The sequence below is a fragment of the Phoxinus phoxinus genome (assembly GCF_949152265.1).
Source record: "Phoxinus phoxinus genome assembly, chromosome: 24".
NCBI lineage: Eukaryota > Metazoa > Chordata > Actinopteri > Cypriniformes > Leuciscidae > Phoxinus > Phoxinus phoxinus.
Window position 1 is genome coordinate 11,142,861 of NC_136899.1, and position 26,156 is coordinate 11,169,016.

General features: G+C 35.5%; 5 protein-coding genes across 10 annotated transcripts; 3 read left to right on the forward strand and 2 right to left on the reverse strand.

Annotated features, from left to right (window-relative positions):
• Window positions 1-1,527: 1,527 nt before the first annotated feature.
• Window positions 1,528-5,004, reverse strand: fam162a (family with sequence similarity 162 member A). Its single transcript, XM_079601329.1, has 5 exons — window positions 4,863-5,004; window positions 3,579-3,674; window positions 3,148-3,259; window positions 1,930-2,038; window positions 1,528-1,842 (listed from the first exon to the last, which is right to left on the reverse strand). The coding sequence occupies exons 1-5, from the start codon at window positions 4,912-4,914 to the stop codon at window positions 1,735-1,737; spliced, it is 477 nt and encodes a 158-aa protein (XP_079457455.1). The 5' UTR covers window positions 4,915-5,004; the 3' UTR covers window positions 1,528-1,734.
• A 70-nt stretch (window positions 5,005-5,074) lies between these two features.
• mix23 (mitochondrial matrix import factor 23) lies at window positions 5,075-7,758 on the forward strand. Its single transcript, XM_079601331.1, has 5 exons — window positions 5,075-5,472; window positions 6,319-6,444; window positions 6,597-6,743; window positions 7,340-7,399; window positions 7,483-7,758. The coding sequence occupies exons 1-5, from the start codon at window positions 5,422-5,424 to the stop codon at window positions 7,531-7,533; spliced, it is 435 nt and encodes a 144-aa protein (XP_079457457.1). The 5' UTR covers window positions 5,075-5,421; the 3' UTR covers window positions 7,534-7,758.
• A 662-nt stretch (window positions 7,759-8,420) lies between these two features.
• On the reverse strand, window positions 8,421-9,695 carry LOC306992767 (cystatin-B-like). The gene is made up of 3 exons (XM_079601937.1): window positions 9,507-9,695; window positions 9,316-9,417; window positions 8,421-9,163 (listed from the first exon to the last, which is right to left on the reverse strand). Exons 1-3 carry the CDS (start codon window positions 9,576-9,578, stop codon window positions 9,035-9,037), a joined length of 303 nt encoding a protein of 100 aa, XP_079458063.1. The 5' UTR covers window positions 9,579-9,695; the 3' UTR covers window positions 8,421-9,034.
• Window positions 9,696-9,940: 245 nt separating this feature from the next.
• On the forward strand, window positions 9,941-13,925 carry LOC306992765 (uncharacterized protein). Of its 2 annotated transcripts, none has more exons than XM_079601934.1 (8): window positions 9,941-10,080; window positions 11,136-11,244; window positions 11,349-11,493; window positions 11,594-11,707; window positions 12,597-12,741; window positions 12,835-12,983; window positions 13,066-13,205; window positions 13,310-13,925. In XM_079601934.1, the coding sequence occupies exons 2-8, from the start codon at window positions 11,145-11,147 to the stop codon at window positions 13,462-13,464; spliced, it is 948 nt and encodes a 315-aa protein (XP_079458060.1). In that variant the 5' UTR covers window positions 9,941-10,080; window positions 11,136-11,144; the 3' UTR covers window positions 13,465-13,925. The 2 variants fall into 2 exon arrangements, with proteins under 2 accessions (XP_079458060.1, XP_079458061.1); XM_079601935.1 differs by lacking the exon at window positions 9,941-10,080 and adding an exon at window positions 10,089-10,290.
• Window positions 13,926-14,160: 235 nt separating this feature from the next.
• Window positions 14,161-24,900, forward strand: LOC306993003 (uncharacterized protein). 5 transcript variants are annotated; one of them, XR_013796382.1, is made up of 19 exons: window positions 14,164-14,619; window positions 15,418-15,461; window positions 15,566-15,630; window positions 15,739-15,857; window positions 15,946-16,006; window positions 16,271-16,472; window positions 16,564-16,644; window positions 18,074-18,154; window positions 18,239-18,397; window positions 18,482-18,924; window positions 19,638-20,036; window positions 20,217-20,813; window positions 20,894-21,506; window positions 21,721-21,794; window positions 22,047-22,071; window positions 22,133-22,208; window positions 23,670-23,830; window positions 24,075-24,165; window positions 24,250-24,900. XR_013796382.1 is itself a non-coding variant. In XM_079602407.1 (18 exons), exons 1-18 carry the CDS (start codon window positions 14,611-14,613, stop codon window positions 24,342-24,344), a joined length of 3,396 nt encoding a protein of 1,131 aa, XP_079458533.1. In that variant the 5' UTR covers window positions 14,161-14,610; the 3' UTR covers window positions 24,345-24,900. The 5 variants fall into 5 exon arrangements, 4 of the variants coding, with proteins under 4 accessions (XP_079458533.1, XP_079458534.1, XP_079458532.1 ...); XM_079602407.1 differs by having other exon boundaries at window positions 14,161-14,619; window positions 16,331-16,472; window positions 22,047-22,208; XM_079602408.1 differs by having other exon boundaries at window positions 15,399-15,461; window positions 22,047-22,208.
• The last annotated feature ends 1,256 nt before the right edge of the window (window positions 24,901-26,156 follow it).

The window sequence follows — 26,156 nt, forward strand, 5'->3', positions numbered from 1 at the left end:
GGAGTTGGAGTCTTCCTGCTCACTGAGACTGCTGGACAGACAAAAAGACAGGTCCTTTGCATTAAAACCATTTGATACTTCAAGGACAATTTCACATGAGCATCATCTTCATCAGCACTTTACGTTCAGAACAGACCCTTTTGTTTAGATTCGAACATCTGTAGTCAGTTTTAGTCCCTCGAAACGCTTCTCAGGATATCATGGTGAAGAGGAATGGTCCCGTATCTGCATTACGGGATTAATTTACAGTAAACACTAAGTATTTAAGAGTGCTGAGAAAACTACCCTTCAAAGCTTCCAACATATTTTAACAAGAGATGAAAGGCTTTAGCTTTCCGATGTTTGTGAGACAAACTTTAATATTGATGTTTAATCATGGTGAATGCGCACACACATTCAGACACAACATATGTGACTAGAACTATATAAGACAAAATACAGAGCAGAAAGTTGTTCAGTACTGTTTGGTTTTCTGTTTTATCTTTATGTATTTTTGTGAGGGTTAGAATCTCTTGATACCGAAGGTGCCATAATCCTCATTTTAAAAAATGGAGGTGGAAAATGACAAACAAATGGACTTTAAAGAAGACTAAAGACTTATCAACACATTTAAACTTAAAATTCAATGGGTATTAGCTGAAGATATGATTGTTTACTTTGTTATTCTTATTTCATTGTCAGATTCTTCCCAAGAGATGACCAGCTCTTTGTTCAATACTACTGTTGTATTGAGATTGTGTAACTGTTCTCTGTTACGCCATTTGCATAAATGCTGTTTCATGAAGCTCAGTGGTCAAGTGATTTTTGAAATCTGTTGCTACTTTAGTTGACTCATTTATTATTGCTTAATTCACAAAAGGGTGTGATTTTTCCCGTATATAAGAATTTCCTTGTTTTATGACCCACGTGAATCGCGTAAATCCGAGAAAAAAAATGGTTGGGTTGGGGCCTGATTACGGTATGATGATTGAAATCGCAAAATGACCTTAATTAATAAATAAACTGCAATATGTTACGCTTTCTAATACAGATATTTAATGCAAAAAAAGTCGTGCCATCTGCAGGACACCCCACATGTTAGCCAGGGTTTAAAACGCATATGCGAGTAAAAATGGCGTTACTCGCCAATTTCCTGGTAGGCTAACTTGTTGAATTTTAAAAGTGCATGGTTGTTAGAATGTGATATGGCTTAGTGTGATCATCAAATCACAACGGTTATGATGTACTTATAAAAATTTACTATACATAGTGCTGCATGGACTAAAAATTTGTCATAGTATGCTATACTAGGAATCACAACATGTAGAGTATGAAAAAAATATTAATTTTGTTTTTGCAAAGATTTAATTTTGTTATTAAATTATAATATTGTTACATTAATCTGAATAGAAAAATAGGAAATAATCGGATAATATCGGCTGATATATCTTTACCTTCACGTCATGTAATTCTTGCATTATTACTATTAAATATTAGCTAGAAAAGACATTCACAATGAGACTAAAGATAGGTGTAAAGCAAATAAACATCAGTGGACCAGTATTTTATTTTTTTCTGAATATATACAAAAATCACACAGAGGACATCTCACATCTTTATTTTATACACTACTCTAGAAGTCGTGGAGGAACATCTGTACCACCTCCACTAGAGTTCCCATGGGGTGTGGCATGTGATATTTGGAAAAAACTGGATGGTGAATGATGGGCTTTTGGGCGCTCGAATGAACGCGTATCACTGGGCTTTCTCTGTAATGGCGTCCTTCTCCTTCTGTGCTTCCTCTCTCAATCGAGCCTTCCTCTCCATGTTACGAGCCGTGAGATTGTCATGCCGACTTACCGCCTGTCATAGAAGACATTTATTAAAGGATTTGACAGCCATATATTACACAATCTAAGATGGCATTTCATTTATACACTGTTTTATTACCTGTTTCCCAGAGATAATCATACCGAGGCACGCCAGGATGGTCAGTGCCATCATGACATAGCAGGCCTTCACACGCATTCTGTTCCTGGCAACATCAATCATCTCAAAACTGAAAACAGCACAGTATTTTCATAAGTAAAGGCATTACACCCATAAAGATATGTTTAAACAAAGTCCTACTGTATAATGCTGTGATTTTACAAAGAAAAACATTGTAAGATTAGAGCAGGGCATATTTACAGAGGTTCTCATTTGATTCAAATGCTAATAGCCCAAAAATGTATATTTATATTTTAATTAATCATAAAAAAAAGAGGTCATTCATTTTGCTGACATTTGCGCTGTATGTTATTGATTCACTAAAAATAAGTTCAAGAGTCATTTCTTTTTGAATCGGGCTTCACTGATTTCGTTGTGTATGTTTTGATAGTATTTTTTTTCCTACTATGGAAGTCAATGGAGGACATCAACTTTCTGGTTACCGACATTCTTCAAAATATCTTCTTTTATGTTCAGCAGAAGAAAGAAATTCATACAGGTTTGAAACAATATGAGGGTGAGTAAATGACAGAATTTTCTTTGTTAAGCGAACTTTAACATTAACAATAACCACACAGAGGAACGATATTGTTAGAAAACATGACCTTTTTTCCCCAGCTGATGAACGATAAAACCTTGCCAGCCAATCATTTAAAGCGGCAGATGACATCACTGCAGCACACACTTATGAAAAACAGAGCACTATCGTCCATTGGTGTGTGGACGCTAATATAGTTACGGTATAAGTTATCTCTTTATAGTTATTGTTCTTGGTGTGTGAACAAGCCTTTACATATATACATTCTCTCATACCCTAAAAAAGATTGATTTGGGATTTTAAGAATCGGGATAAAAAGAAATATCACGATTAATCATTATATTCACCAATCCCTAGTGAAAAACAACTGTATGTATGGAAGGTCACAAAGGACGTGCCTGTTCTGTTTTACATCCAACCATCACAAACAGAGTCCACTCTGATCTCCCTCCAGATACCATGAATTACACTAATTACCTGTCATTACGCTGGGAGTAAATCTCGTTTAAACCTTACAGCAGACCGCTCTTGTGTTCGCCAATAAGCTGGAACACGACCTCATTAACCAACTACACGTACTGCAGTTTAGCATGCCTGAAACTGGGGGTTTCTTCAAATGTAAAGAAGAATAGCCCACTTACGACACAAACTCTGGAATCTGCTCTGCGGTTTTGAATCGCCCGGACCACACCATCATCTTCTTATCCCAGTCTGATGGGCGGTAGCCTGGCACTTTAAACCCAAGCCGTTGAACTAAAGGCAACACCGAGAGATGAGAAACAAGGTGTTAGTGAGGAGAGGTTGGTCTGTTGGGAAAAAGATAAAATTCCCTCTAGGATAATCTGATCCTTGTAGAACAGCCAGAACAGGAACTTATCTTGTTCTACAAGGATATTAAGCTGTTGCGTGCTACATGTATTATATTTTTTGCTTTGCAGGGACAAAACGTGCTGGAATGACGTATTTCATTAAGCACGTCAAAGTGCCGTGTCATTTTGAGTGCTGTGTCATGTCATATGCCACGCCTTCTAGTGCAGGCAGGTAGACGTGAATGGATATTTAGAGTACTGACCCGGTGCTGTGGTCGGTTGGGGTGTAGATGCCCCTTCTTGAGGCTTGATGCACAGTCTTCTGCTCCCTGTGTTCATCACGCCTCTCCGCCACTGCCCTGTGTGGGAAAGGGACAATTAAAGGGATAGGTCAGACTAAAATGTAAATTCTATCAACATTTCTTTCTTCAGTGGAACACAAAGACAATTTTAGCTGAACTGTCCCTTTAAGGCTGCCATTGTGATCAATTCTGGCTGTATGATGATGTTTATATAAAACTAATAAGTTATTTCCTGTTAAATTTGCAAAACCAGTCCAAAACATTTTTTTTTGTTCCCCCGAATGAGGACATGAAATTGAATTTCAGAATTTGATTTCTCATTTGAGCAGCTGTTTTAATCATTTGATTTATTATTGGATAATTTGAACATTTGATTTATCATTTTAAATTTGTTAGAAATAAACATACATAAAAACATCACCTTTGTAAGTGTTAAATGTACAAACTATACAAATTTTTTTTAGTATAGTTTATTTTAATATTTACTATATTTAAACTATATTCAGACTCACCATAGCAATTATAGTTTCTGCCAAAATATTACAGTTACAGTAAAACTGTTATTTATTGGGATCTTCTTCAAACAAGCTTTCACAATCATTTCATGACATTATCATATACTGTAACTAATATTTTGGAAGAAACGAATTGCTATAGCGAGTATGAACATAGTTTGAATATAGTACATTTAGAAAGAAACTCTCCTTTTTTAGTATAGTTAACATTAATATATTATATTGTTATAATAACAATTATTATATATTATCAATATAATATAAAACAATTACATACATATTAATAATACATGCTAATATATGAAAAAAGTTTGAACATTTATTGTTGTATATTTAATTTGTTTTTGTTAGAGACTAGATAGAGCTCCAATTCTTTCTTTCTTTTTGATGATGACATACAAAACGATGCCAAGTTACCACAGCTGTTACTAATAATTATTTACTATAGTAAAGAGATCAGATAGAGTTGTAAAATCGTCAGTTCACAAGAGCTGTGGCTCTTTTCACGTATTAGATCATCAAACATCAATTAAAAGTGATTAAATCCATGCAATAAACTCATGAATCATGCTAGTATCAAAAAGTGAAACTACGTCACAATCGTTTATAATCATGTGTTCAGTGCTTAGTGTTGTGCTAATAAGTGTGTCAAGAATGCCCACTGTCACTGTGCCCAGTGCCAAAGCTTATCACATGCTGCGCCCAAAACAAACTTATGGAAAATACTGACCTATTAAAGTGTCAAAGGCAGCGCGAGGCCTGCGGATCATGTTGAAGATCATGACTTCTGAAGAAAAATATAATTATAGAAAAAAGACAATTTTGAAAGCCTGTCTAAATGACAACGCCAGGTTTAGTTCCTCTACCTAAATGAATGTCAGTTCGAGTTCGTACAAGAGCGCTGGCGGAGCTCTTAAAACACTGAAGGACCCAGAGAAGTCTAAACAGCTCATAAGAGCGCCTGTTAAGGACATACGTATGTGTTCGTAACACGCATCTGGTTGTAAAAAGCATAGTTAAATAAGATAATATGCACAATATGTTATGTTCTTCATAATATTTCGCATAAAGCACCTGTGGATTTTACACGCTCGCGTTTAATCCTGCTTAGAGTGAGAAATAATTACATCACATAATCTCGGTTAAAATGGCAAACACTAGTATGAAAAATACCCAGTAATTATCTGTAACAGTATTTAGTTAGTGTCAAAGACGACAGTTTGTGTAGTAAGTATAATGTAGGCAGTATTTGGACACCCTTGGCGCGCAGGACCTCTTCAGAGTCCAGTATGGCGGCGCCCGGTGGAGTTCTGAACTGTGAGGACTTTTCAATGTTTCAGGTAAAACGAGCGAACTTGCCAATGGTTCGGATAAAAAATAGGCACTATTCTTAAGCGCACATTGATTTTTATGAGCACGGTGTTATGATGTTTACAGGAAATATGTACAAATGTCTGACCCTCTGGTGTCTGGTCTGATGCACGCAGTCGTGTGGTTCAAGAATGAGCAGCAGAGCAAACATGACACTGCTCATGACACTGCTTTTCTTTATAAATACAAATGTATGCATTAAATTACCTATAATGTATACACAAAACAATATACAGGAATTAAACGTTTTTTTTTTTTTAATTAAAGCTATTAAGTACATATTTATGTGTAAAATTTGGGTAGTTGACATGAACTCGTGAACTTTTTTCAGCATCAGTATTTTATTTGAAGGTGAAGTTAAATTTTAGGTGTTGTAACACTTTTCTCTTTTTTACTAATTTTTAATAACCTCTTATTTAATTTCAATTGCACGATTTATTTCAATTCAGTTTATGTCTGCAGTATGTGTCAGTTAATATGAGCTGCACATATAGGCTAATAATTATACAAGAACATAACATTTAAAAATGGGTTTAGATGAACTATAACATGTCACACTGCAGGACTCTGCTTGAAATGGTGTCAACTACACATGTGTAGTTATATTGTATTGTATACTTTATAAATGTAATATGTGATGAATACGGAAGTTTTACTTTAAGATAAATTAGTAATCAGCAATATTAATATTCCTTAAATGGAGAAAATGATTCTTCATTTTAAGGTTTTTAATTAAGGCATCGGAACAACAATGATTGCATTGCTTACAGTAAATGATTTTCTGCTGTTTTTCTATCTCTCCGTATGTCCTTTAGGAAGTAATTAAAGGGATGCGCACCATAGATGACAGAATTGTCCATTCCCTTAATACCACTGTGCCCACTGTGTCCTTTTCAGGCAAAGTGGATGCCACACAGACCTGCAAAGAACTTTATGAATCTGTATGTATCACCTTACAAAGTGCTGTTAAATAATCTAAAATGATTATTAGAGAGACCCTAATTCTGTGATTGATGATGACTTATTTTAGCGAACTATCACTAGTATGTGATGTTTAATTACAAGCTTTTCCCCTGTACTTTCTGTCTTTCAGCTCATGGAAGCCCATCTGTCCAGAGATAAGGCAATAAAATCATGTATTACAGAGACCTCTGCTGTCGTCGGACAGTTACGTGAAAAGAGGGCAAAAGATAGTGACAACTTGTCAATTATCAAGCAACTCAGGAAAGAACAAACTAAGGTAATACCACTGTGTGGCACCAGGGGACTCAGGAACTCTAGTGTTATGTAGTTGTATCTGTTGACTCATAACCAAAGCAATGTAAGACTAGAGGTTGCCCAACTTGCATATATAACACACAATGAGCGGAACCACGTGAATCTGAAGACTTGAAGAAGTGCTTCTCAATTCCGTGGTTGCTTTAAGTTTTGTTTACACTATTATATTGCACTATGAGTTAATGTTCCCTTTTTATATATTTTGAAAGAAGGGTTATTATCGTTAAGTGAAACTATTAAAAAGATTTCTGTAAAAAAAAAAAATGTGTTTAAAAAAAAGAAAGAAATATGTTTAAATTGAAGCACTTACATTAAGTGGAAATGAATAAAACTAAAATCAACTGAAATAAAAACATTGAGCCTAAATAGTAGTATTTAAAAAAACAAATGAAATGAAAAACGCACATAACAAAATTTCTAAAAATTAAACAAATTAATATAACTGAAACTATAAAAATAATGCTAATTCTATAATAAAACTAAAATAGCACTGTGTGGAAGTCTGTTCACAAATGTCTGAAATCGAAATCTTCTAAAATCTTCTGAATTTGCCTACAGTTAAAAATCATGCAGTCTGAGCTGAATGTTGAAGAGGTGGTCAATGACCGGAGTCTGAAGGTGAGGTTTTTGAGTGTCTTCTATTGATTCTATTGAACATGAGCTGTTCAGAAACATGTCCCTGATGGCACTTCCCACCCTAGGTTTTCAACGAAAGGTGCCGAATTCACTACACCCCTCCCAAGATCAAGTGAATGATAGTTCTGTTGTCAACATGAACCACACAGTGTTCTGAGGACAACACCTGGAGCTGAGCCGGGACATTGACCCAAACATCTCACAAACCCTCCTCCGCCAGTGTGCTCTGTCTGTGGCTTTGTGTTTCTACAGTGAAGGAACACTACCCTTGCCCTAGTCCTGTAAACCTTTTTGTATAAATACTGTACAAAAGATTTTATTAAAAATGAAATGTTTTCCAATTACTGAAATGTTATTTGCTTTGCAACACAGCAATGTTCAGTTGAAGAGGATACGTTTCTTGATCTGTTCTCAGACCTTGACATGCTCACTTGTGTCAAAGGTTAAAGCAGGGGTTTTCAGTTTCTCAGATGTCACGGACCCCCACACGATGACCCCCCATTCTAAAAATGTAAAAGACCCTATTTATTGTGAAAAATTATAAATTTGTCAAAATATTATTTGGAAAAGATTTAGCTTCTCTTCAGTTACATTACTACGTTTAGTCTATGTATTTATTTAGATTAAAATCATTTTATATATTTTTAATCGCTTATTTCAATCTAAATATTTAGTTTCAATTCAGTTACATTAAAAATTTATTAAATGTAGTCTATTTAGACTAAAATTACTTTTAAATTAATTATTTAAATTATATATATATTTTAAATCATTCTTAAATCTAATATCTACTCTATTTAACTTTTATTTATCTAAAACATTTTAGATTAAAATATTTAGTTTCAATTCAGTTACATTAACATTTAATTTTACATTACATCTTTTTTATTTATAATAATTTAATTTAAATAAGATTTACATTTTTATCATTATTTAAAATCTTTTAAATCAACATATTTTGTTTCCATTCAGTTACATTACTTTTAATATAAAAAAATATTTAGACTGACATGTTTATTTAAATAAAAAAATTTTTTATCAATTTTATTTCAATCCAAAATCTTCTAAAAAATGTAATCTAAATATTTTTATTTTTCCATGGACTCCCTAACACTAGCACTCCTAACTCCTAATCCATATGCCACAAAAGTCCACTGTGTGAAGACAAACAACAAAAACATTCACAACTTTCCATCTATGCATTTTATGTAAATACAATACATTATAGGCAGTCAAGTAAAAAAATACTACTGCATCAGTTTCACAAAGTACAAAGACCAAACTATTGGCATGGAAAACTAGATGTGAGTTAATTGATGTTTTGAGTGTAAAGGAGGGGAAACTAACTGTATTGTACAACTATGCCAAAAATGGAATGGAGATGTGTATTTAAAGGATTGCTTAATTCACAATGAGTTACACTGCAGATAGTGTTTACGGTTTATCCACTAGTCAATAAATGCATGTCAATTATTGATAAGATCATCATGTAATACATGGGTTAACATGTTTCATCTTCAGATGTTAATGTAACATTTACTGTGTAAAAATGGTAACTGGGATTCACGAGTATTTTGGGCAATATTCATGATGATTTGATCTTTCTGGAGGTTCACTTCAGAAGTATTCAATGGCATCATGATGAGCCTTGGATGTCTGAATGCTGTGCAGCTCCAGTTTTTCTCCAGCATGGGGCAGGGTTTTATAGACACGCAGATGAATATAGTCATCCTCACCTACATGCACCTAAAAACAGATCATTTAAAACAGTACATTCAAAAACCATTATAGTTTAGGACTGTAAGTGTTTTCTGAGGCTTGCTTTTACATATAAAATCAGTACATTAACAGGGTTGCCATATAGCTCATTCATAAAATCATACAAGGTTTTCTCTTACCTTAATAAAGTAATTTTTCCCCGCAACAACTTGCGTTTTGAAAGATTTGGCGGTGAAAGCGTCAAACTTGCGGCCAGCTTTATCCTCGGCATGGGACTTCACCTGAGGAAAAAACGGGAGTTGCCAGTGAATGTTGCTGTATGACACATCACTACACTATTTTTGTTTTTCTGCAACGTAAAGTTACTAACCTCATCGCATATTTTCTGCACCTCTTCATTGGCATCTTTCGCCTCGGTTGTTCCGCCACAAAGTAAAGGCATTTTTAAATACAGAAGGTTAATAAGAAAATACTCGGGAACGTCTGCTCACAACAACAAGATTTACTGACTGGAATGTTTACTTCCTGGATATCACGAGACATTAGAAGAGACCATTTTTGTGAGGGTTGTAGTGTATCAACAGAGAAAGACTTGGTAGATTCTCTGCTGTTGTGCTTAAATATATATATATATATATATAAACATTATAATTATTTAACTTTGAATATAAAATATTGATCTTCTTTATGTTATTGTATACTGTTCATGGTGCATCACCCCCGTAAAGTGGTTTGAACCTCGTATTACCGCACATTACTGGTTAGGGCGTGTATAGTTACACTGACATTTTTACAAAATTAAATATTATTTTAAATATAAATAATTATTTGAACATAGGTAAAATAACAATAAGGTAGTTGAAATAGTACATAAACTCTACAAACCCAGGTGAGTCCAGGTGACTACTGAAGCTTCTGCCACTGCTGAACACTACTGAATTCAGGTAAATTCACACAAAAAGACACAATTGCCTTTGAAATGGCTGGGGGGAAATGTCCTAGTTGGGTGAAGAACAAGTAAAAAAACTGAAACTTGATATGCAACGTGGTTGCCTTTTAAGATCTACCCGATTGTTAATTTGAATGAAACCAAACACACAAACCAGTTTTGCAAGATTCTCTAACGCTTTCACGTGGCTTTAACGAGCCATAAGGTAATTGCATTTTTTCAAGCTCAAACGAAAAATGTTTCATAACAGGTTGAGCGTGATAGTGAACATGTCTTGTTAAAATTTATAGAAATGACAACATCACTCGTTTAACTCATATTTTAACATTTCATTTCGTAATACAAATAGATATCCTTCAAATTTTGTCTGGAGAATTTGTTCTGCCCATTTTTGTCTATCCATCATTTATTCAACATCATGTGTCCATCCATGTGTCAGTCCATTCATCCCCTCCCAGTTCCCTTTACTGTTAAAGACATAACACTCATGGTTAATGACTAAGCCACAAGATGTTATCTAAAGAACATTTACTACATGTACTCTTTGATAAAAGTTTAGTTTTTACTTTAGAAACTAAAAAAAGAGCTTCTGAATATTTAATATAGCCTACTAATACTTTTTATAATACTAATATTTTAGTTTCTTCAGAGTGTGCAAAGTTAAGGTCACTTAGTTGTGTAAGGCTTTTTCGTAACCATCAGAAATTTATGTAATGAAAAAAATGGTTGCCTTGACAGCCAATGTGCGCATGTAATTTTGTGTCATACTCTGCACGTGTACTCATACAGTTACACAACCTGCACACTTATAAAACCGGTCCCACGGGAGTAGTACTGTATTTGTGTTCCTCAGTCCTCAGGGCGTTACGATAACTTCCTTCTCTTTTACTCTTGGTTTCAGACACTAGGAGTGTTTTCAGCTGTAGGTTAGATACGATTCTAGTGCATTTTTGTTTATAGTGAATAGGCTAGTAATAATTAACAGTGCTTCTGAGTCGAGTGCGCTTCTGTTAAATATTTTAAGATAGCATTACATTCTCTTTATTTCAGCTGCTCACAATGGGAGATCACAGCACTGCCCGTATAGCACTCATAGTCCTTTCTGTTGTCATGTATGTCATTTGCATCATATTCAACGCACTTGCTGGACCAGGAACAGGTACGTACAGCAGATAAACTGAATACTGTTTCTAAATAATTGATAGGTACAAAAGTACATTTTGGTCGAATATATTGCTACAATGTTGTTTTACTCATCCGCAGGTCCTTTTCGGAACACCACTAGTTCTATATCAAATAAGTACAATACCGAAATCACTCCCTCGGGATGGACCTTCTCAATCTGGGGTGTCATCTACACCTGGCTGTCCCTCATGCATGTTTACATCCTCTCCACTACCTGCAGAAGGTATGAACTCTGAGCTAGAATCAAATGATAATCCAAAAATAAAGTGGTATGTAATAATATGTTGATGTTCATGAGACATTTATTTATATTGTCATCACAGGACTGTTTATGGTCCAATGTACTGCAGTCCTGCTGTGTTGCCGTATGGATTCTTCATCACCTGGATTGCAAACATGCTGCTGAATATAGCCTGGCTCCTTCTGTGGGACAGAGAGTAAGAAGGAAAATTCTGATATGTTGAAATATAATATAATACATATATATATTTTGTTTTTTTTATGACCCCTACAAGTTTGATTAAACGATCAAAATATGAAGAATTAAAAAAAAATATAAGGGTAAAACAAAACACTAAACTAACGTATTTATCTGAAAAAAATATTTGGCAAAAAAGGCAAACTGCAGCTAAAGGTTTTATTTTACTATGCAACAAAAACCATAGAAAAACCAAAAGCTCACAGGGAAAAGCATAAATTGACTACTACATAATCAAAAAATAATGTCTGCACAATTTGGCTTGTTTCATTACGTTATCACAAATAAAACATTTGACTCAAATATCAACTACGCAATACAAGTACAAAATCTTTAACCTTTAATCTTTAATCTTATATATATATATATATATATATATATATATATATATATATATATATATATATATATATATATATATATTAGTTCTGTCAAATCGATTAATTGCTTCTAATATAAAAGTTTTTGTTTACATAATATATGTGCATGTGTATATATTATTATATTATATATGTGTGTGCGTGTGTGTGTTAGCGTGTCTGTGTATTTATACATATAAATATAATAATATATACACATATATATTATGTAAACAAGAACTTTCATGTTAGATGCGATTAGTCGATTTGTATAAATTTGGATATATATATATATTTACAATATATACTGTATATATATTATTTGTAATTGCACTTATTTTTACATTTTGTAAATACAATTTCTTTGCATGTATATTTAAAGAAAAAAATATGTATACATTATATACATATATATACAATTTATACATACATTTTTCTACTGTAAGAACATCTTTTGTAAAAACTCAATTTCTTTGCCTTTATTTAAAGGGTGATGATTGCTGGATTTATTTTCCTTGCCTTGATTGCCTTCACAAACTACTTGCTGATCATCTTCACCTGTAATGCCCTCAAACAATATGGATCCTGGTTAAACAAATATCACAAAGTAGACCTCTGGTGCATTCGGATATTGGTGAGATATCATTGAAATATTACTCAACAGCTTCTCAAACTTACATTTTAAAAACATTATGCAGTTTTTAATGTTGCATCTTCAACCTTGCAGGTTCAGAATGGCATTGCAACATACACAACATGGACAACTATTGCCACCTTGATCAACTTCACTGTTGTGCTGAGATATGACGCTGGAATGACCCAATCAGATGCAGCAACAGTCTCTCTCTCAATTCTTTTGGGTGAAGCTATCGCTTGGTAAGACCATACAACTCTAATAACTTATTTTAAATGAATGAAATATGTTAATCTTGAGATTAATGCGTAATGATTTTTACAGGTTTATTGTTGAGAACTTTGTGTTTGAAAAGCACCTGCGATACATTCTGACAGTCTACCCTGTTGTCATTGTGGCTTTGAGCGGAAACATGACAAAGAACTTTAACTCTGCGGATCCAAGTCGCAATGGCATTTACATAGGTGAGCCAGAACAAGCGCTGCATTGACATCATAATAGTTTTGCTGTTATGTTCTTAATCTGGAGTGTATTTCATGACAACCTTATTGTGTGTTGTATTCCACAGCTGTTCTACTGGGGTTGGCTTGTACACTATTTGCCATCAAAGTGTTGCTGGTTATATGGAGGCATATTAAATATCCTCTCTACAGAGACATGGATACAGACGAGGCCGTGTCACCGATGGAAATCGCTGAAAAGCAAAAAAAGATCTTCATTTGATCTGAACTGTTCATAAAATTGAATTGTATATTTTTGTAATCATCCTACAATATGCTTTTTTTATTAATGATATATACATATATATATTTTTTAAATGTGTACATTGTTTATATGTACTTTTGATAAAAAATCAAATAAAATACAAAGCTTGTGTAACTGAGTTACACGAAATGAATTGCTCTTATCAGGCCAGGTGGTGTACAGTGACCATGATCTGTGCACTGTTATGTACTTTTTTCTGCAGCAATAAAATCATAAAACTCACTAGAGAATCATAGTAAGATTTAGAGGAGAACCCAAGAGGCTTGCTGTGTGATTGAATACTATCATCACAATACTGTTATATCAAATGTCCATTAAATGAATGAAATGAGTATTGCTCTGTGTAAAACCAGTTTGTGTATTTACATGCGACACAACAAATATTGATATTGTTGATGATTAAAAATTATTATATTATAAAATTTCGGAAAATCTTATTTAATATTTTAAAATCTTATATTAAAGGTATAATCTTATATCTTTATACATTAAATGTATGTTTTTTTATTAAAAGGAGGCAAAAAGAAAGATAACTAATAACTTTAAGAAATGTCAAAATTATTTTAAAATGTAGTCTGAGATATGTGAGGATATATTTGATCCGAGTGACCATTTCAATTGTTAATTTATTTTAAACCATTCCCTTGATCGTTTATCGATACACTACTGCTGTATCATATGCTGCTGTAGCGTAGCTGTGAGGCACTCCATGGCAATAGGTGGCAGCATTTCATTGTGTGTCTTCCTCCCGCACAGGAAGAAAATTGAGCGGGAGAATTTGTGTTGTTGTTGTGGGCCAAATACAGTGACGGACTCTGAAAGATATTAATGCTTTTTGTGTGGTATTAACATTTTATGAATTCCTTTATCTGTTGTTTTGAACGTAAAACTATCGTAAATGTACCAGGAATACAAGACTTTCGAGACTTTCAAATTGTGTAAACAAAGAAGAGTGTAATGTAACGTTAATCGACGAATGGCGGCCAGCTAACGTTACCAGTAATGGGCATGTTGATAGTAAGACGAAGAACTGGACTATCTGCGGGTTTATGAGCTTCTCTGGCGGACACACAGTCTTTGTAACTGGGGGTGAACATTAACACGATGTCGCAGGTCAGTAACGTTAGTACTTAATGAACAAAATAATCGTTGTTTGTAGCTAGCAACCGTCTGTGGCAAAGAGTCTGTCAGTGGCTGCGGTTCAAAACCGAGTGAGCTCCCTACCTAGATATCATCTTAGGGCGTCATAGTTGCTCAAAATTCTCCCTGAGTAAGCAGTGCACTATAGGTTTTGAGACAAAGCCAATGTCTAGTACGAAACGAAAGTAACTTAGATGTGAAGTGACAGTTCAGACTGATATAAAATATCTGTCACGGTTTCCCCATAAATATATTAAGCAGCACAACTGTTTTCAACATTGACAATAAGAAATTTTTCTTCAGCACCAAACCAGCATAAATTATTTCTAAAGGATCATATGACACTGAGACTGCAGTAATGATGCTGAAAATTCAGCTTTGCCATCACAGGAATAAATTACGTTTTATTTTACAAAATATTATAGAAACTAGTTATTTTAAAATGTATTAATATTTCACAAATACAGCAAATATTTATCACAATATATTTATTTTTGATCAAATAAATGCAGCCTTGGTGACCATAAGAGGAGGCTTCTTTCAAAACCCCCACTCTTTTGAATGGTATTAGATAGATGGATAACGATAGATAGATAGATAGATAGATAGATAGATAGATAGATAGATAGATAGATAGATAGATAGATAGATAGATAGATTAGAGGTGTGTGAATTTTATGATAAATGTTAATGTGTTTTATATACATGTTATTTATTTATGTATTTTTTCCCCTTCATATGAACTTGTGAAGTTTGAATCAATTATTTCAGGTCAAAGCCAAAAAGAAACTGCATTATTTCCAAAAACAGGAAAGGTAAGTAATGTGCCGCTTTGAAAACAGCTGTATTGGATTAGGTTAATATCTTAACAAGCTCAAGTAAGAGGCACATTTCATTACATGTTGCTGCTGATTTTCAGAGCCCGTTCTAAACTCAAGGATGTCTTCACCTTGCCTGACATTGACACTCTCTTCGATGACATTGGTAATTATATTCTTACATTCACCTCATTTGCTAAAAATCTTCATCTCATTTTTTCGTGCCATTCATTCATTCATTGTGTGAAACCATATTCCATGTTGTTATTGGTAGATGACTCCGACTCTGAGCTGGGTTTGCCTCTGCTTCCTCCATTGCCCAAAAGCACTGGTGTAAATGGTCAGAAAAAAAGCTCATGTGATCCAAAAAAGATGAAGGCATCATCTAAGAAGGTACACATGGAGTGAATCATCAGAAATCAGTCTGTTCTCATTGCCACAATGTGATGTTGATTGTTAATCAGATGACTCTGATTGTCAGGTACACAAGGATTCTTTGATCCAAGAAAATGGCATTCAAGAGGATGAAATAATTGATAGAGGTAACCCTACATCCACACAAATCTCATATCAGTTGTATTATTGTGACTATAATTTCCTGCTATTTTTGCCAACCATCTTTAAAGAATGTTTAACATTTAAAAATAATAATAAATTAATTAATAATTTTGTTCATTTATATATTAAGATATATTAATAAAATTAACTATCTGGGCAAGCAGAAAACATCTTTACTTTGATAATAGAGCTAGTTTTTCAGTATATTTCATCATCTTCTTGTCATATTTCTTTTATTCCTTACAAAGAGAGTCCATTTAAAAAAATTGCTCCCATAAAGACGTCCAGCCCTATTGTTTTGGCAACAGAGGGGGATGAGTCTGGGGATGGAGTCAGACCTGTGGCTGATCCTCTTCTCTTTGGAGTTGAGGATGAGGAGCCCATTGGTGGAGACTTAAGCAAGGGTTCCTGCATTCAGCAGTCAGAACCACCGAAGGAATCCCTCTATGGGTAAGAATAAAAAGAGTTTGATAGCTGGTATTTTTTTGTTTTTGTTTTTTTCCATTACCTAACTGTTCCGTTATTTTTTCTGCTCTGAAAGGGATAGCGGGTCTCTGGCATCACCACCAGAAAGGCTTGAGTTTAGAAAAACAGCTAAATCAAATGCGGGTTCCTTTTTAAGGTCAGTTATTAATGTATAACAACTAGGGCTGGACCCGAATATTCGAATAATCGAATATTCGTTCGGTGGGTTGGTATTCGATTTGAAAATTTGACATTCGAATATTCGTTTTTTTTGTTGTTGTTTTTTGCACACCTGGGATCCCCCGCGAAACGGTTCTCATTCGCGCTTGAATAAGGCCGGCGACACACTGGCTGCGTGGCATGTCCACTACCAGAAAACGCGTGCATGCTAGAAAAAGAACCAACGCCTAAGATGTTTATATGTCATTTTGACACGAATACATATTAATAAATGTAATTTTGATGTTTGAAAGTGATAGGTTTTGACATAAATGCAAATATAAACTATAAATATTTAAAATATTATCGATTATACTGGCCAGACCGATCCACTGCGCATGCGAGTAGAGCGGACCTCAGCAGAAAGTAGCCTATAAATACAAGTAGTCTGCGTCCGAGCTGTGCGCAGCTGTCGTGTACGCGTCCAAACTGGAGTATAACAGAGGCTCAAGTGTTCCAGCAACGGGAGTGTTCTAGAGCAGAACAGCGGAGTGTGTGTGGACAGAAGTGCATGAGAACAGCGGAGTGTGTGTGGAAGTGCATGATGAGCTTGTGTTTTGGGTTAAGCTGCTGCGTTGTTTTGACATTGTGGAAAATAATAGAAAGAAAATGTATTAGACTTTTTACCCGTTATTATCAATCTAAATTAATCTCGTTTTTAATTTAACTTAATTTTGTTTTTCTTTATTTAAATTTCGTTTTTTCTTTATTTAAATTTCGTTTTTCTTTATGTAAATTTATTTTTTTCTTTATGTAAATTTCGTTTTTTCTTTATTTAAATTTCGTTTTTTCTTTATTTAAATTTTGTTTTTTCTTTATTTAAATTTCGTTTTTCTTTATTTAAATCTACCCTTTACTCTGTCAGTAATTTGTTAGTCAGAAAAATATTAGACTACCTTAAAAGTATTGCTTAATTTAACAGACCTGTGTGTGTGTTTTATATCACTATAGTGCAGTGTCCGCGTTCTCGGAGCATAAGCCCAGCCCGCGTTGAGGCGCGCCGCTTCCCGCTCGCGCTGTTCTGTCGTTTATTAAAAGTTTATTAATTCTGAACGTGTCGCGTCTCACGTGTCTATCTATATTGCACCAAATCGACACTGCACTCCCTTGTGAAGTCGATTGGATGAACGGTTCTCGAAATAATCAAAATGCAAACAGACATACAGACACATAGAGATTCCTGCTTTTATTAGAGAGAAGATTGTTCAGCACCCTCTCTCCGAAGCTTCGAATAATCGATGTTCATTACTACCGAAGCTTCGAAGCTCAAAAAATGGTATTCGGACCAGCCCTAATAACAACAGTATTGTACATCTGCATATTTTATTTTTTTAATAAGAAATGTAACCTTAAATTGTATTTGTTAGTATGAAGCTTGCAAAAACCACTAAAACGTCAATGCAAGCCACCCAGTCTACACCTCCAGAAAAGAGGGAAGACATAACAATGTAAGTTAACTTAAATTTTGTAATGTTAAAACTGAATTGTTCCTGCAGATTTCTTAATGAATCGTCTTCTTTTTTATTATTAAGGGATCAAGATCCTGGTCAGCTTTCTCCTGTTTTGGTTCGGAATAGTGAACAAAAACTTCGGGTGGCAGAGCAATGCAGAAATCAAGTGATGGAGGATCCAGGCAAAGGATTGTCTTTCCAGCAGAAGCTTAAAAAAGCCATGATGCCTAAATCCCCATGGTGAGTTTAAATGTGACGTTCTGAACATAAACCACATGCGCCGTTGTTACTTTCTTGTAACACATTTCTTATTCCATTAATAAGTTCCAGGAAACGAGCAGCAGTTCCAGCTCCTCCACCTGTAGATTTAGAGGAGGACTTCATGATCCTGGACGATGAGGCCCCTGTTCTTTTCATCATTCCTCGCAAGGCAGAGGTCAGCAGGAACAAAAGACCTGTCCCAGCAGACACTGCAAAGGAGAACGTTCTTACAGAGCCGCACTCCACAGATCAGCTCCCGCAGAGTGAAGCGGAGACGAAAAATCACCATGGGACGGATGCTAAAGGAAACAAAGCACAAATCGAGTCTGGTAAACAAAAACCGAAAGGAAAACATGGAAAAGCTTCAAAAAAGAGTGGTAAAGACTTTGTGACTCATGATGGTGTAGAGGATGGAGCAGACCCTGTAACCGAAGCGCAGGAGGACAGGGTTTGTGATGATCAGACCTCTTCTCAAACTGTACAGGGACACAAAGAAGTACAAGCAGGTAAATCACACTTTTACCAAATCTTTATAATATTATAATCTTAGATTTATGATGTATAAAAAGGCAGTAGCCTATACTTGATCAATGCAGCCAGTGCACATGCAGTGTAGTGTTAATTTTATTTAGTCTTAGTCCTGTGTCAAATTTAGTTTTTATAATATTTATTCAACCTTGTCCTGTTTTTATTGTAAAATTTTAGTCGACTAAACATCTGGGCATTTTAGTCTAGTTTTAGTCAATGAAAACTAAGTCACATTTTCTTCATGCTTCATAATGGTTAAGATGATAATAATGATTATTTTGCTTAAAGTCGTAATCACAATTCACAATGATTGTGGTCTTTTGAGACATTTATTTTTTACGTTTCATCAGAATTGTTGCACTTTCACCTATAAACACAAACTCGTACGTACTCATGCTTTATTTCACCTTATCTAGTTTCCTGATTTATTATTGACTTTTTATCATATAAATTAAAATGAACAATTATGTGATCTACATTATGAAAACTTTTCAAATACAAAACGTGCACAAATTCATTTTGTGGGGATACTGTATTAGTGCATATACTTTATCACTACATTTATATTTACATTCATAAAACATTGATGGAGAAGTATTTATATTATTTATAAAATATTGATGGGAATGGAAGATTGTGATTGAAAAAAGTTTACACGTCGTTATATTTGAAATATTGCTTTGTGTGATAGTTACAGGAAAGAAACGGGCAAACAGGAAAGCACCTGAGCCTGCTAAACTTTCTGACAAAGATGAAACTGATGCAGCGGATGCAGGTGGCAACCAAGAAATTCCAGTTCCTGTGTCTAGAACCACAAAGAAATCCTCAAAATCATCTAAACAGGAGAGGTCAGGGTCAAATGCGAAGAAGGAATCCAGTAAAGTCACTGCTGCAGCAGCTCTTCACTCCACAAACTCTGTGAAATCCAATAAAAATAGAAAGAACAGCAAAAAGGAGGAAACTGTCTCTAAGACGAGGAAACGAACTTCTAAACAACAAATAGAGTTGGAACAGATAGATCCTTCCTGTGATGAGCAAGACCATGAACCTCCACCTGCCCTCAATGATCAAGAGGAGGAACAAAGAACAGGTCAGTTCCTCTGGCTTTTCCTTAATTATGCTGTGCATCGATAATTATGAAGCAGAATTATCTCATTTTGGTTAGACGGGCATCTAACACTCCAGACTCACAGATTATGCATCCCTGACAACCACCAGTCCTGTGTTGCGGAAAACATACAATCTTTTCTGTTTTATTTTTACATTGTAGCTGTGCATAAACAATCTTCCACCAAGGAAGATGCCGTGGATCCAGCCAAAAAACAGAAGAAAAAAGAAACGCAAAAGCGTCGGGAACCAAAACCAAAGGATCCACCAACAACTGCATCTAACATTTCATCAGACAGTCCTCTGTTTGCCAAGAGGAATAGGAAACCTCCAGGAGCATGGTGGCTCTCTAGCCCAAATGAAAGTAGCCCAGAGCTTCAGCCAACGCAGGTGTTGGATACGGCACAAGGGCTGAAAGCCAGTACAAAAATGTCAACGAAGCAAGGAGCTGCTGTTGATTCTGAAGAAACACAGTCTCTCAGGCCTGCCCAGGGGAATCAGAAGAAACCAAAAACTCACAATGTGTTGAACGATGTGAAAAAGTTGATTGCAGGTGGCGATGGACATGATACTGGAGCTGAGCAGAAGACCGCTAAGAAGACAGGTGGTCGAAGGAAGCCAAAATCTGCAGCCACTCAACCTCAAGTGGCATCACCAGCTCATGTGGCAGGAGAGGAAGTGGGAGCTTGTCCGAATGAGAATGCTGTGGAGATTAGTCCAGAATTATGTAGTACTCACAGACTGCACAATGTCCTACAAGGTAAACTCATTCCCAAACAGCTTTTACTTCGTATGATTGAAGTTTTTGAACTAACCCTTTTCTTCTGATAAATAAAACAGGTGAGAAGAGAGTGTTTGACCGGGTTTACTCAAGAGAAAATGGCTCTCCACAGAAACCACCTTCCTCTTCTCTTAGAAGACCAGAGAGTTCTGCATCAGACAACTTTCAACAGAAAAGACAAAGAAAAGCTCCGTCCAATTGGTGGGAGGCGCCGCAGTCTCAGGAACCAGCTGATGGTCTTCCACCAGCTCGCAGTCCCCCTCCACAAAAGTCCAAACTATCTAAAACTCCTCTTCGTGGTGCATGTAATAAGGAGGGAAATTCAATAAAATTGCAAAAAACTAAAAATCGCATAAAAAGAAACATAATCAACACACCAAAGTCAATTAAACGATCTTTGGCCTCAATGAATGCAATTTTAGCTTCTGAAAAACCTGAAAATTTGGTAAAAAGTGGACAAAGGGGCAGAAAACAGGGACGCAGAAACCTTCTTCACTCTCTTGAGGACCAGTCAGATCACTCAAGTGAGAATGTGGCCCAAAGTGATGATCAGCTGCAGGGAAACAGACGCGCCTCCTTTGGCTTCACCAGTGGGGTTACAGTGGAGCCGCCAGGGACCAGAAACAGAATGAGTGTCCGAGTATCCAGTGGACCCAACACTTTATCTGATGTGTAAGTTGATTTATAAAATGCAGATGAATGTCTGGCCTAAACAAATCCTATTTGCACCCGAGTGTTAATAATAAAGATGCAGATCTGCAGTATATATATATAATTTCCCTTGTCTAACCCCTGCATCAGACCATTGGGATAAAAATAACTGTTGTGTGGTCAGTGCAAAAAGTCACCGTTTAAAATTTTGTGTTTTTGCTTTTTTTGTGTGTAGTGACGTTGCTTTCAGAAGTGGGCCGTCATCAATGCTTGAGCTTCAGCAACATGATGAAGGGGATGATGATATTGGTGAGAATTCATGTGCAATGTATTTTTAATCTGCAGAGTGTGTCATTTCTGTGTCACTAAAGGGAATTGCAAAATAGTGTTCCATACACTCCCAAGCGTTCAAACTCGTACGACCTGTTGAGCCAATGTTACTCTGTTGTGCCTCTAAAACACACAATAATTTGAAAGTTCCACAGAACCAAGCGTTTTAAACTTCTCAATTTAAGAGCTTTAACAGCACGATTTGTAACTAACTCCTTTTTTTTTTTTCAGGTTTGCCATCGTCTAGGGTGACACCCCATGTGCGACAGGCTGCACGGGTGTTGGCGCACTGTGATCTCTGTGGGCCTCCGTTGCAGCCTGTTGTCCTGGAAAATGAGGACTGGAACAACCTACATGTGTGGTTCTCTCACTTGTGGCCCCCAGCCTCGAAAAGTAATGACATTACAATCACAAATAAATCAAAACGCAAGACTATTTTACATATCAGGTGTACCCACGTTACAGGGTTGTATGTGTTGAATGACATATTCATGGGCACGATACTGACAGGAGTTCCCCCTTATTTGGGCCTGAACCTGGAAACTTTTTGGTTGGCTGATTACATAATTACAATCATTATTTAACATAATTGCTTTTTGTTTAACAGTTATTTTTTTGATTGTCTAAACATTAGAAGCCTTTTGAAATCCATACAGATTTTTACTTCCAAGTGCTGAAGTACAAAATGCTGGAAACTAACTTAAATTACAGCTTGTTTATGTGGGACTTTTACCCATGAGTGGACCTCTTCACTGAGTCTGGGGAATGTTCTTCCATGGAAATATGTTTCCTACCACTTAACATATTGTTTTCTTTTCATCAAAATGGTTAATGATTTAAATCTTTTATTGGAATATATAATGGTCAGCAGGGTTTTTTTCATACAGGAAGCATTAAAACAGAATAGATAAAGAAAAGTGATAGCTTGGTCCACAATTCATTGGACTCCAGACTTCTGTTTACTTTCTTTATGAATATTTACAACATGTCTTCCATACTCTAAAGTCATCATGAAACGGAAGATGCAATAGTCTTTTCTTCCCTATTGTGACATATATATCCAAGTGAATCGAATTTATTGGATGGTTCTGGTTTGCTATTGCTGTGATCTCATGTAAAGAGAAGAGATGTTGCTAGTGGGAGGGGAGGGATAATTATTTTGAATAAAGATTAAGAGGGCACATCATTTTTTTCCATTTATAATGAATACTGCAGTGTTCTATAACAAAAAAAGAATGGTCAATTTTGATTTCATGATGACTTTTGAAGTAGCATGACCAATACCATAGATCAGTCCATTGATGGTGGCTTACTACCATTGTTCGGTCAATGTAACTGGTTTTAACAGTATTCAGCTATAGTATTTCTAAAACGCATTTAGAAACTATAACTACAACCAAAGTATTCTTCCCGAATCGAATTCCTACGGTTGGTGTTATCATAGTAAAACCATGATAAATTGAGTTTACACGTGACCTTTTTTCTTCTCTTTTTCTTGTCATTGCTGTTCATGATGCTGTGGCTGTCCTGCTGCTTGATATGTTTGACTTCCTCCACAGCGCATTAAAGTAGAAAATTCTTAGTAGGATTCAAATGCGTCATGCAGTGCACCACACAGATAATTGGTCCTCGCTCGCTGTGAGGTTTGGTGCGAAGCACATTTAATGCTTATCACATAAAACATAAAAGCCCAGGATGTGAGACGAAGACACAATCATATTGGCGGCAGTTGTTTGTATTGAATATAATTACATATGCATTTTGCAGCATGAATTTTTGCTTATTTTCAATGAAAAAAATGTTTCCTCCTTGTGACTTGTTTTATATAGCTCGTTCATTTTTTTTTCTTTCTAGACGGACGAGTTATTAGTCCTGATGACTTCCACTGGCACTCCCATGGAGGCCGAGCGATAGGTCACGCGGTTGACCTCCAGAGCCGCTCGTTCTCACACGGAAAGATTCTGCTGGGGTCGTTCATGAAGAAACCCTCACAGGTGGATCATGATATGGTTTCTGTGAGTAGAAAGTGTCTTTTTTTTATCTCAGTTATTTGCTTAACCGGAATAGTGTCTTGTAGCTGTTTGAGATCTAATTGTAAAAATAAGTTCATGAGAAGGTTACATGACATGTTTAAAACCCCTTTCTGCCCATTTGACTTTTATCACCATCCCAAGCTGCCCAGTTTGATCAATAATTCTCTGCAAGTAATTTGTTTACATTATATACAATTTTAACCTTACTGTGTTTCTTTTTAATAAGGTATTCAGCATCATCTCAAGTTGTGTGCGTGTTGATATTGATGGTGTAAAGTCAGTCTACAATTGTGGAGAAGTGTTTATGATACTCTCTGGTGAGTGAAAACTTTTGACTAAATACTAATTACTTGTACATGTGTTCTTGATTTCCTCAATCTTATTTTATTTTTGTGTTACAGGACAAGCGTATAGCATCCACAACCTGTGTCAGGAACCTGCCGTGCTGATTTACCACAGGACACTGTCGATTGATACGCCGAGCGGATTGACATGATGTGGCTTCCTTTGAAATATGCAGCTGCATAATTTGTTTTTAAGATAACATTGTAGATTTTCTTTCAAAAAGTCGTACACATATAGTTGTCTGGCAAAGCTCATAAATGCTAGTTGTTTTTTGGTGTAAATATCTTAAAGAAAATGTCGACATTGAAGAGACAGTCAAACATGATTTTATGATGCTATATAAAAAGCTTTTCAAAACCGTGGTCTTATTAACATACGTGCACATTTCCATGTTTCCTCTTGGAATGCAACTAGGTTTTTTTTAAACAAATTTGTTGGGTGGTCAGCAGGTGTCAGCAGATCCTTTACTATATTATATTGCTGTTGCATGTCCAACTCGTTTTTATACTCAGAAGTAGTGCTGTTTATTTGAAAAAAGTGACATTTGTCCAATTTATTAGTAATCGCCTCACAGTTTTGATCAGTGTTATATCGTGTGTGTGATTTCACTGCATTCATTTTTGTAATATTGATATGAACTCATCCTCAGCCCAATTTGGGAATGTATTTATGTATAGACCTGTAAGAAACATGTTTGTTTGAATGTTGCTGTGTTTAAAGCTTGTCATTTCTTTGATGTTCCATCAATTCTGAAAGAGCAATGAGGCGTAGATGCTGCCATATCACTCGAAATATGCTGCTTCTTTTTTTTTTACAAAGTATACATTTATTTGAAAGAAGCAAAATGGTTACCCACAGTTAACAGATGTTTCAGTTTTTATTGAAATTGTGTTTATAGATGCTTGAGACTTTCATTCTCATTTTTGTCTAAGATTAACTTTGGCACACCATTTTTCCCCTGGTCACTCACTCTAAACCCATTTTGTTAAGACCTGGGGACCTTTTGTCGTTTAATTATGCAACATGCTTTTAACCTCAGACATGCAGTAAGAACAACATGAAAAATATTAGATGAAATACCTTAAAACAGCTTTTCATAGCAAATCATGACACAAGTTTATCCCTTGGCCATAAGACACCACTTAGAATATTTTACACAAGTCTGATACTGATAACACAAAGACTTTTTATGTTTATAAAGATAATACATTATTTTTTGCTTTTAACAACCATATGGTTCTAGTTAAGATGCCCCAATCCTTCTCCGGAGATTTTCAAACCAATGTACACAAAGCCTCTTTCATTGTGTGCCTAAAAAGAGAAATGGTTTGTTTACAACGAATTCCAGTAAATTCAGGTTTACTTTGTCCAATCAAATCTTTAGACTAGTGAAGGTTGGAAAAGTTTCAGTTAACCACTAAACCAGTCTTGTTACAGTTTAATCACATTGAATCCCTAATCAGAAGAAAGGTGAAAAGTCGACAATATACGTCTCACTTGGGATCATTCTGAAATAACAGCTACATGCATCAATAATTTATCGTGCAAGTCCACCTGTGGATCCAGTCATTCTGCTTTAAGGGAATCATTTTTCCCAGAGGAATGAGCATATACCTGGAAAAATCAGTGAGCTTATTGATGTCAAGAGCAAAAATGTCAAACCAATGCCCTCTTAAATGATTAGCAGTATTAAATGGAATGACTTTCCATATTTCTAATTGACATTTGCGTCTGGCTAACTGGAAAATGGCAAGTGTTTGTATCCTGCTGTTGATGCATACATCTGTTGTTACGCCTGTGTCATTGTAAAGGTCATGCCTAGAGACCCACAAGGGTAGCTCAAAGAAAAAGTTTAGGTGCGGAACTTCAATGTGCAAAATATTGATTAAAGTTATAATCTGGACTGAGGGTGTTCATGAAGAGCCTCTTGGTTTGGTCTTTTCTCCATTTATTCACAGTCTAG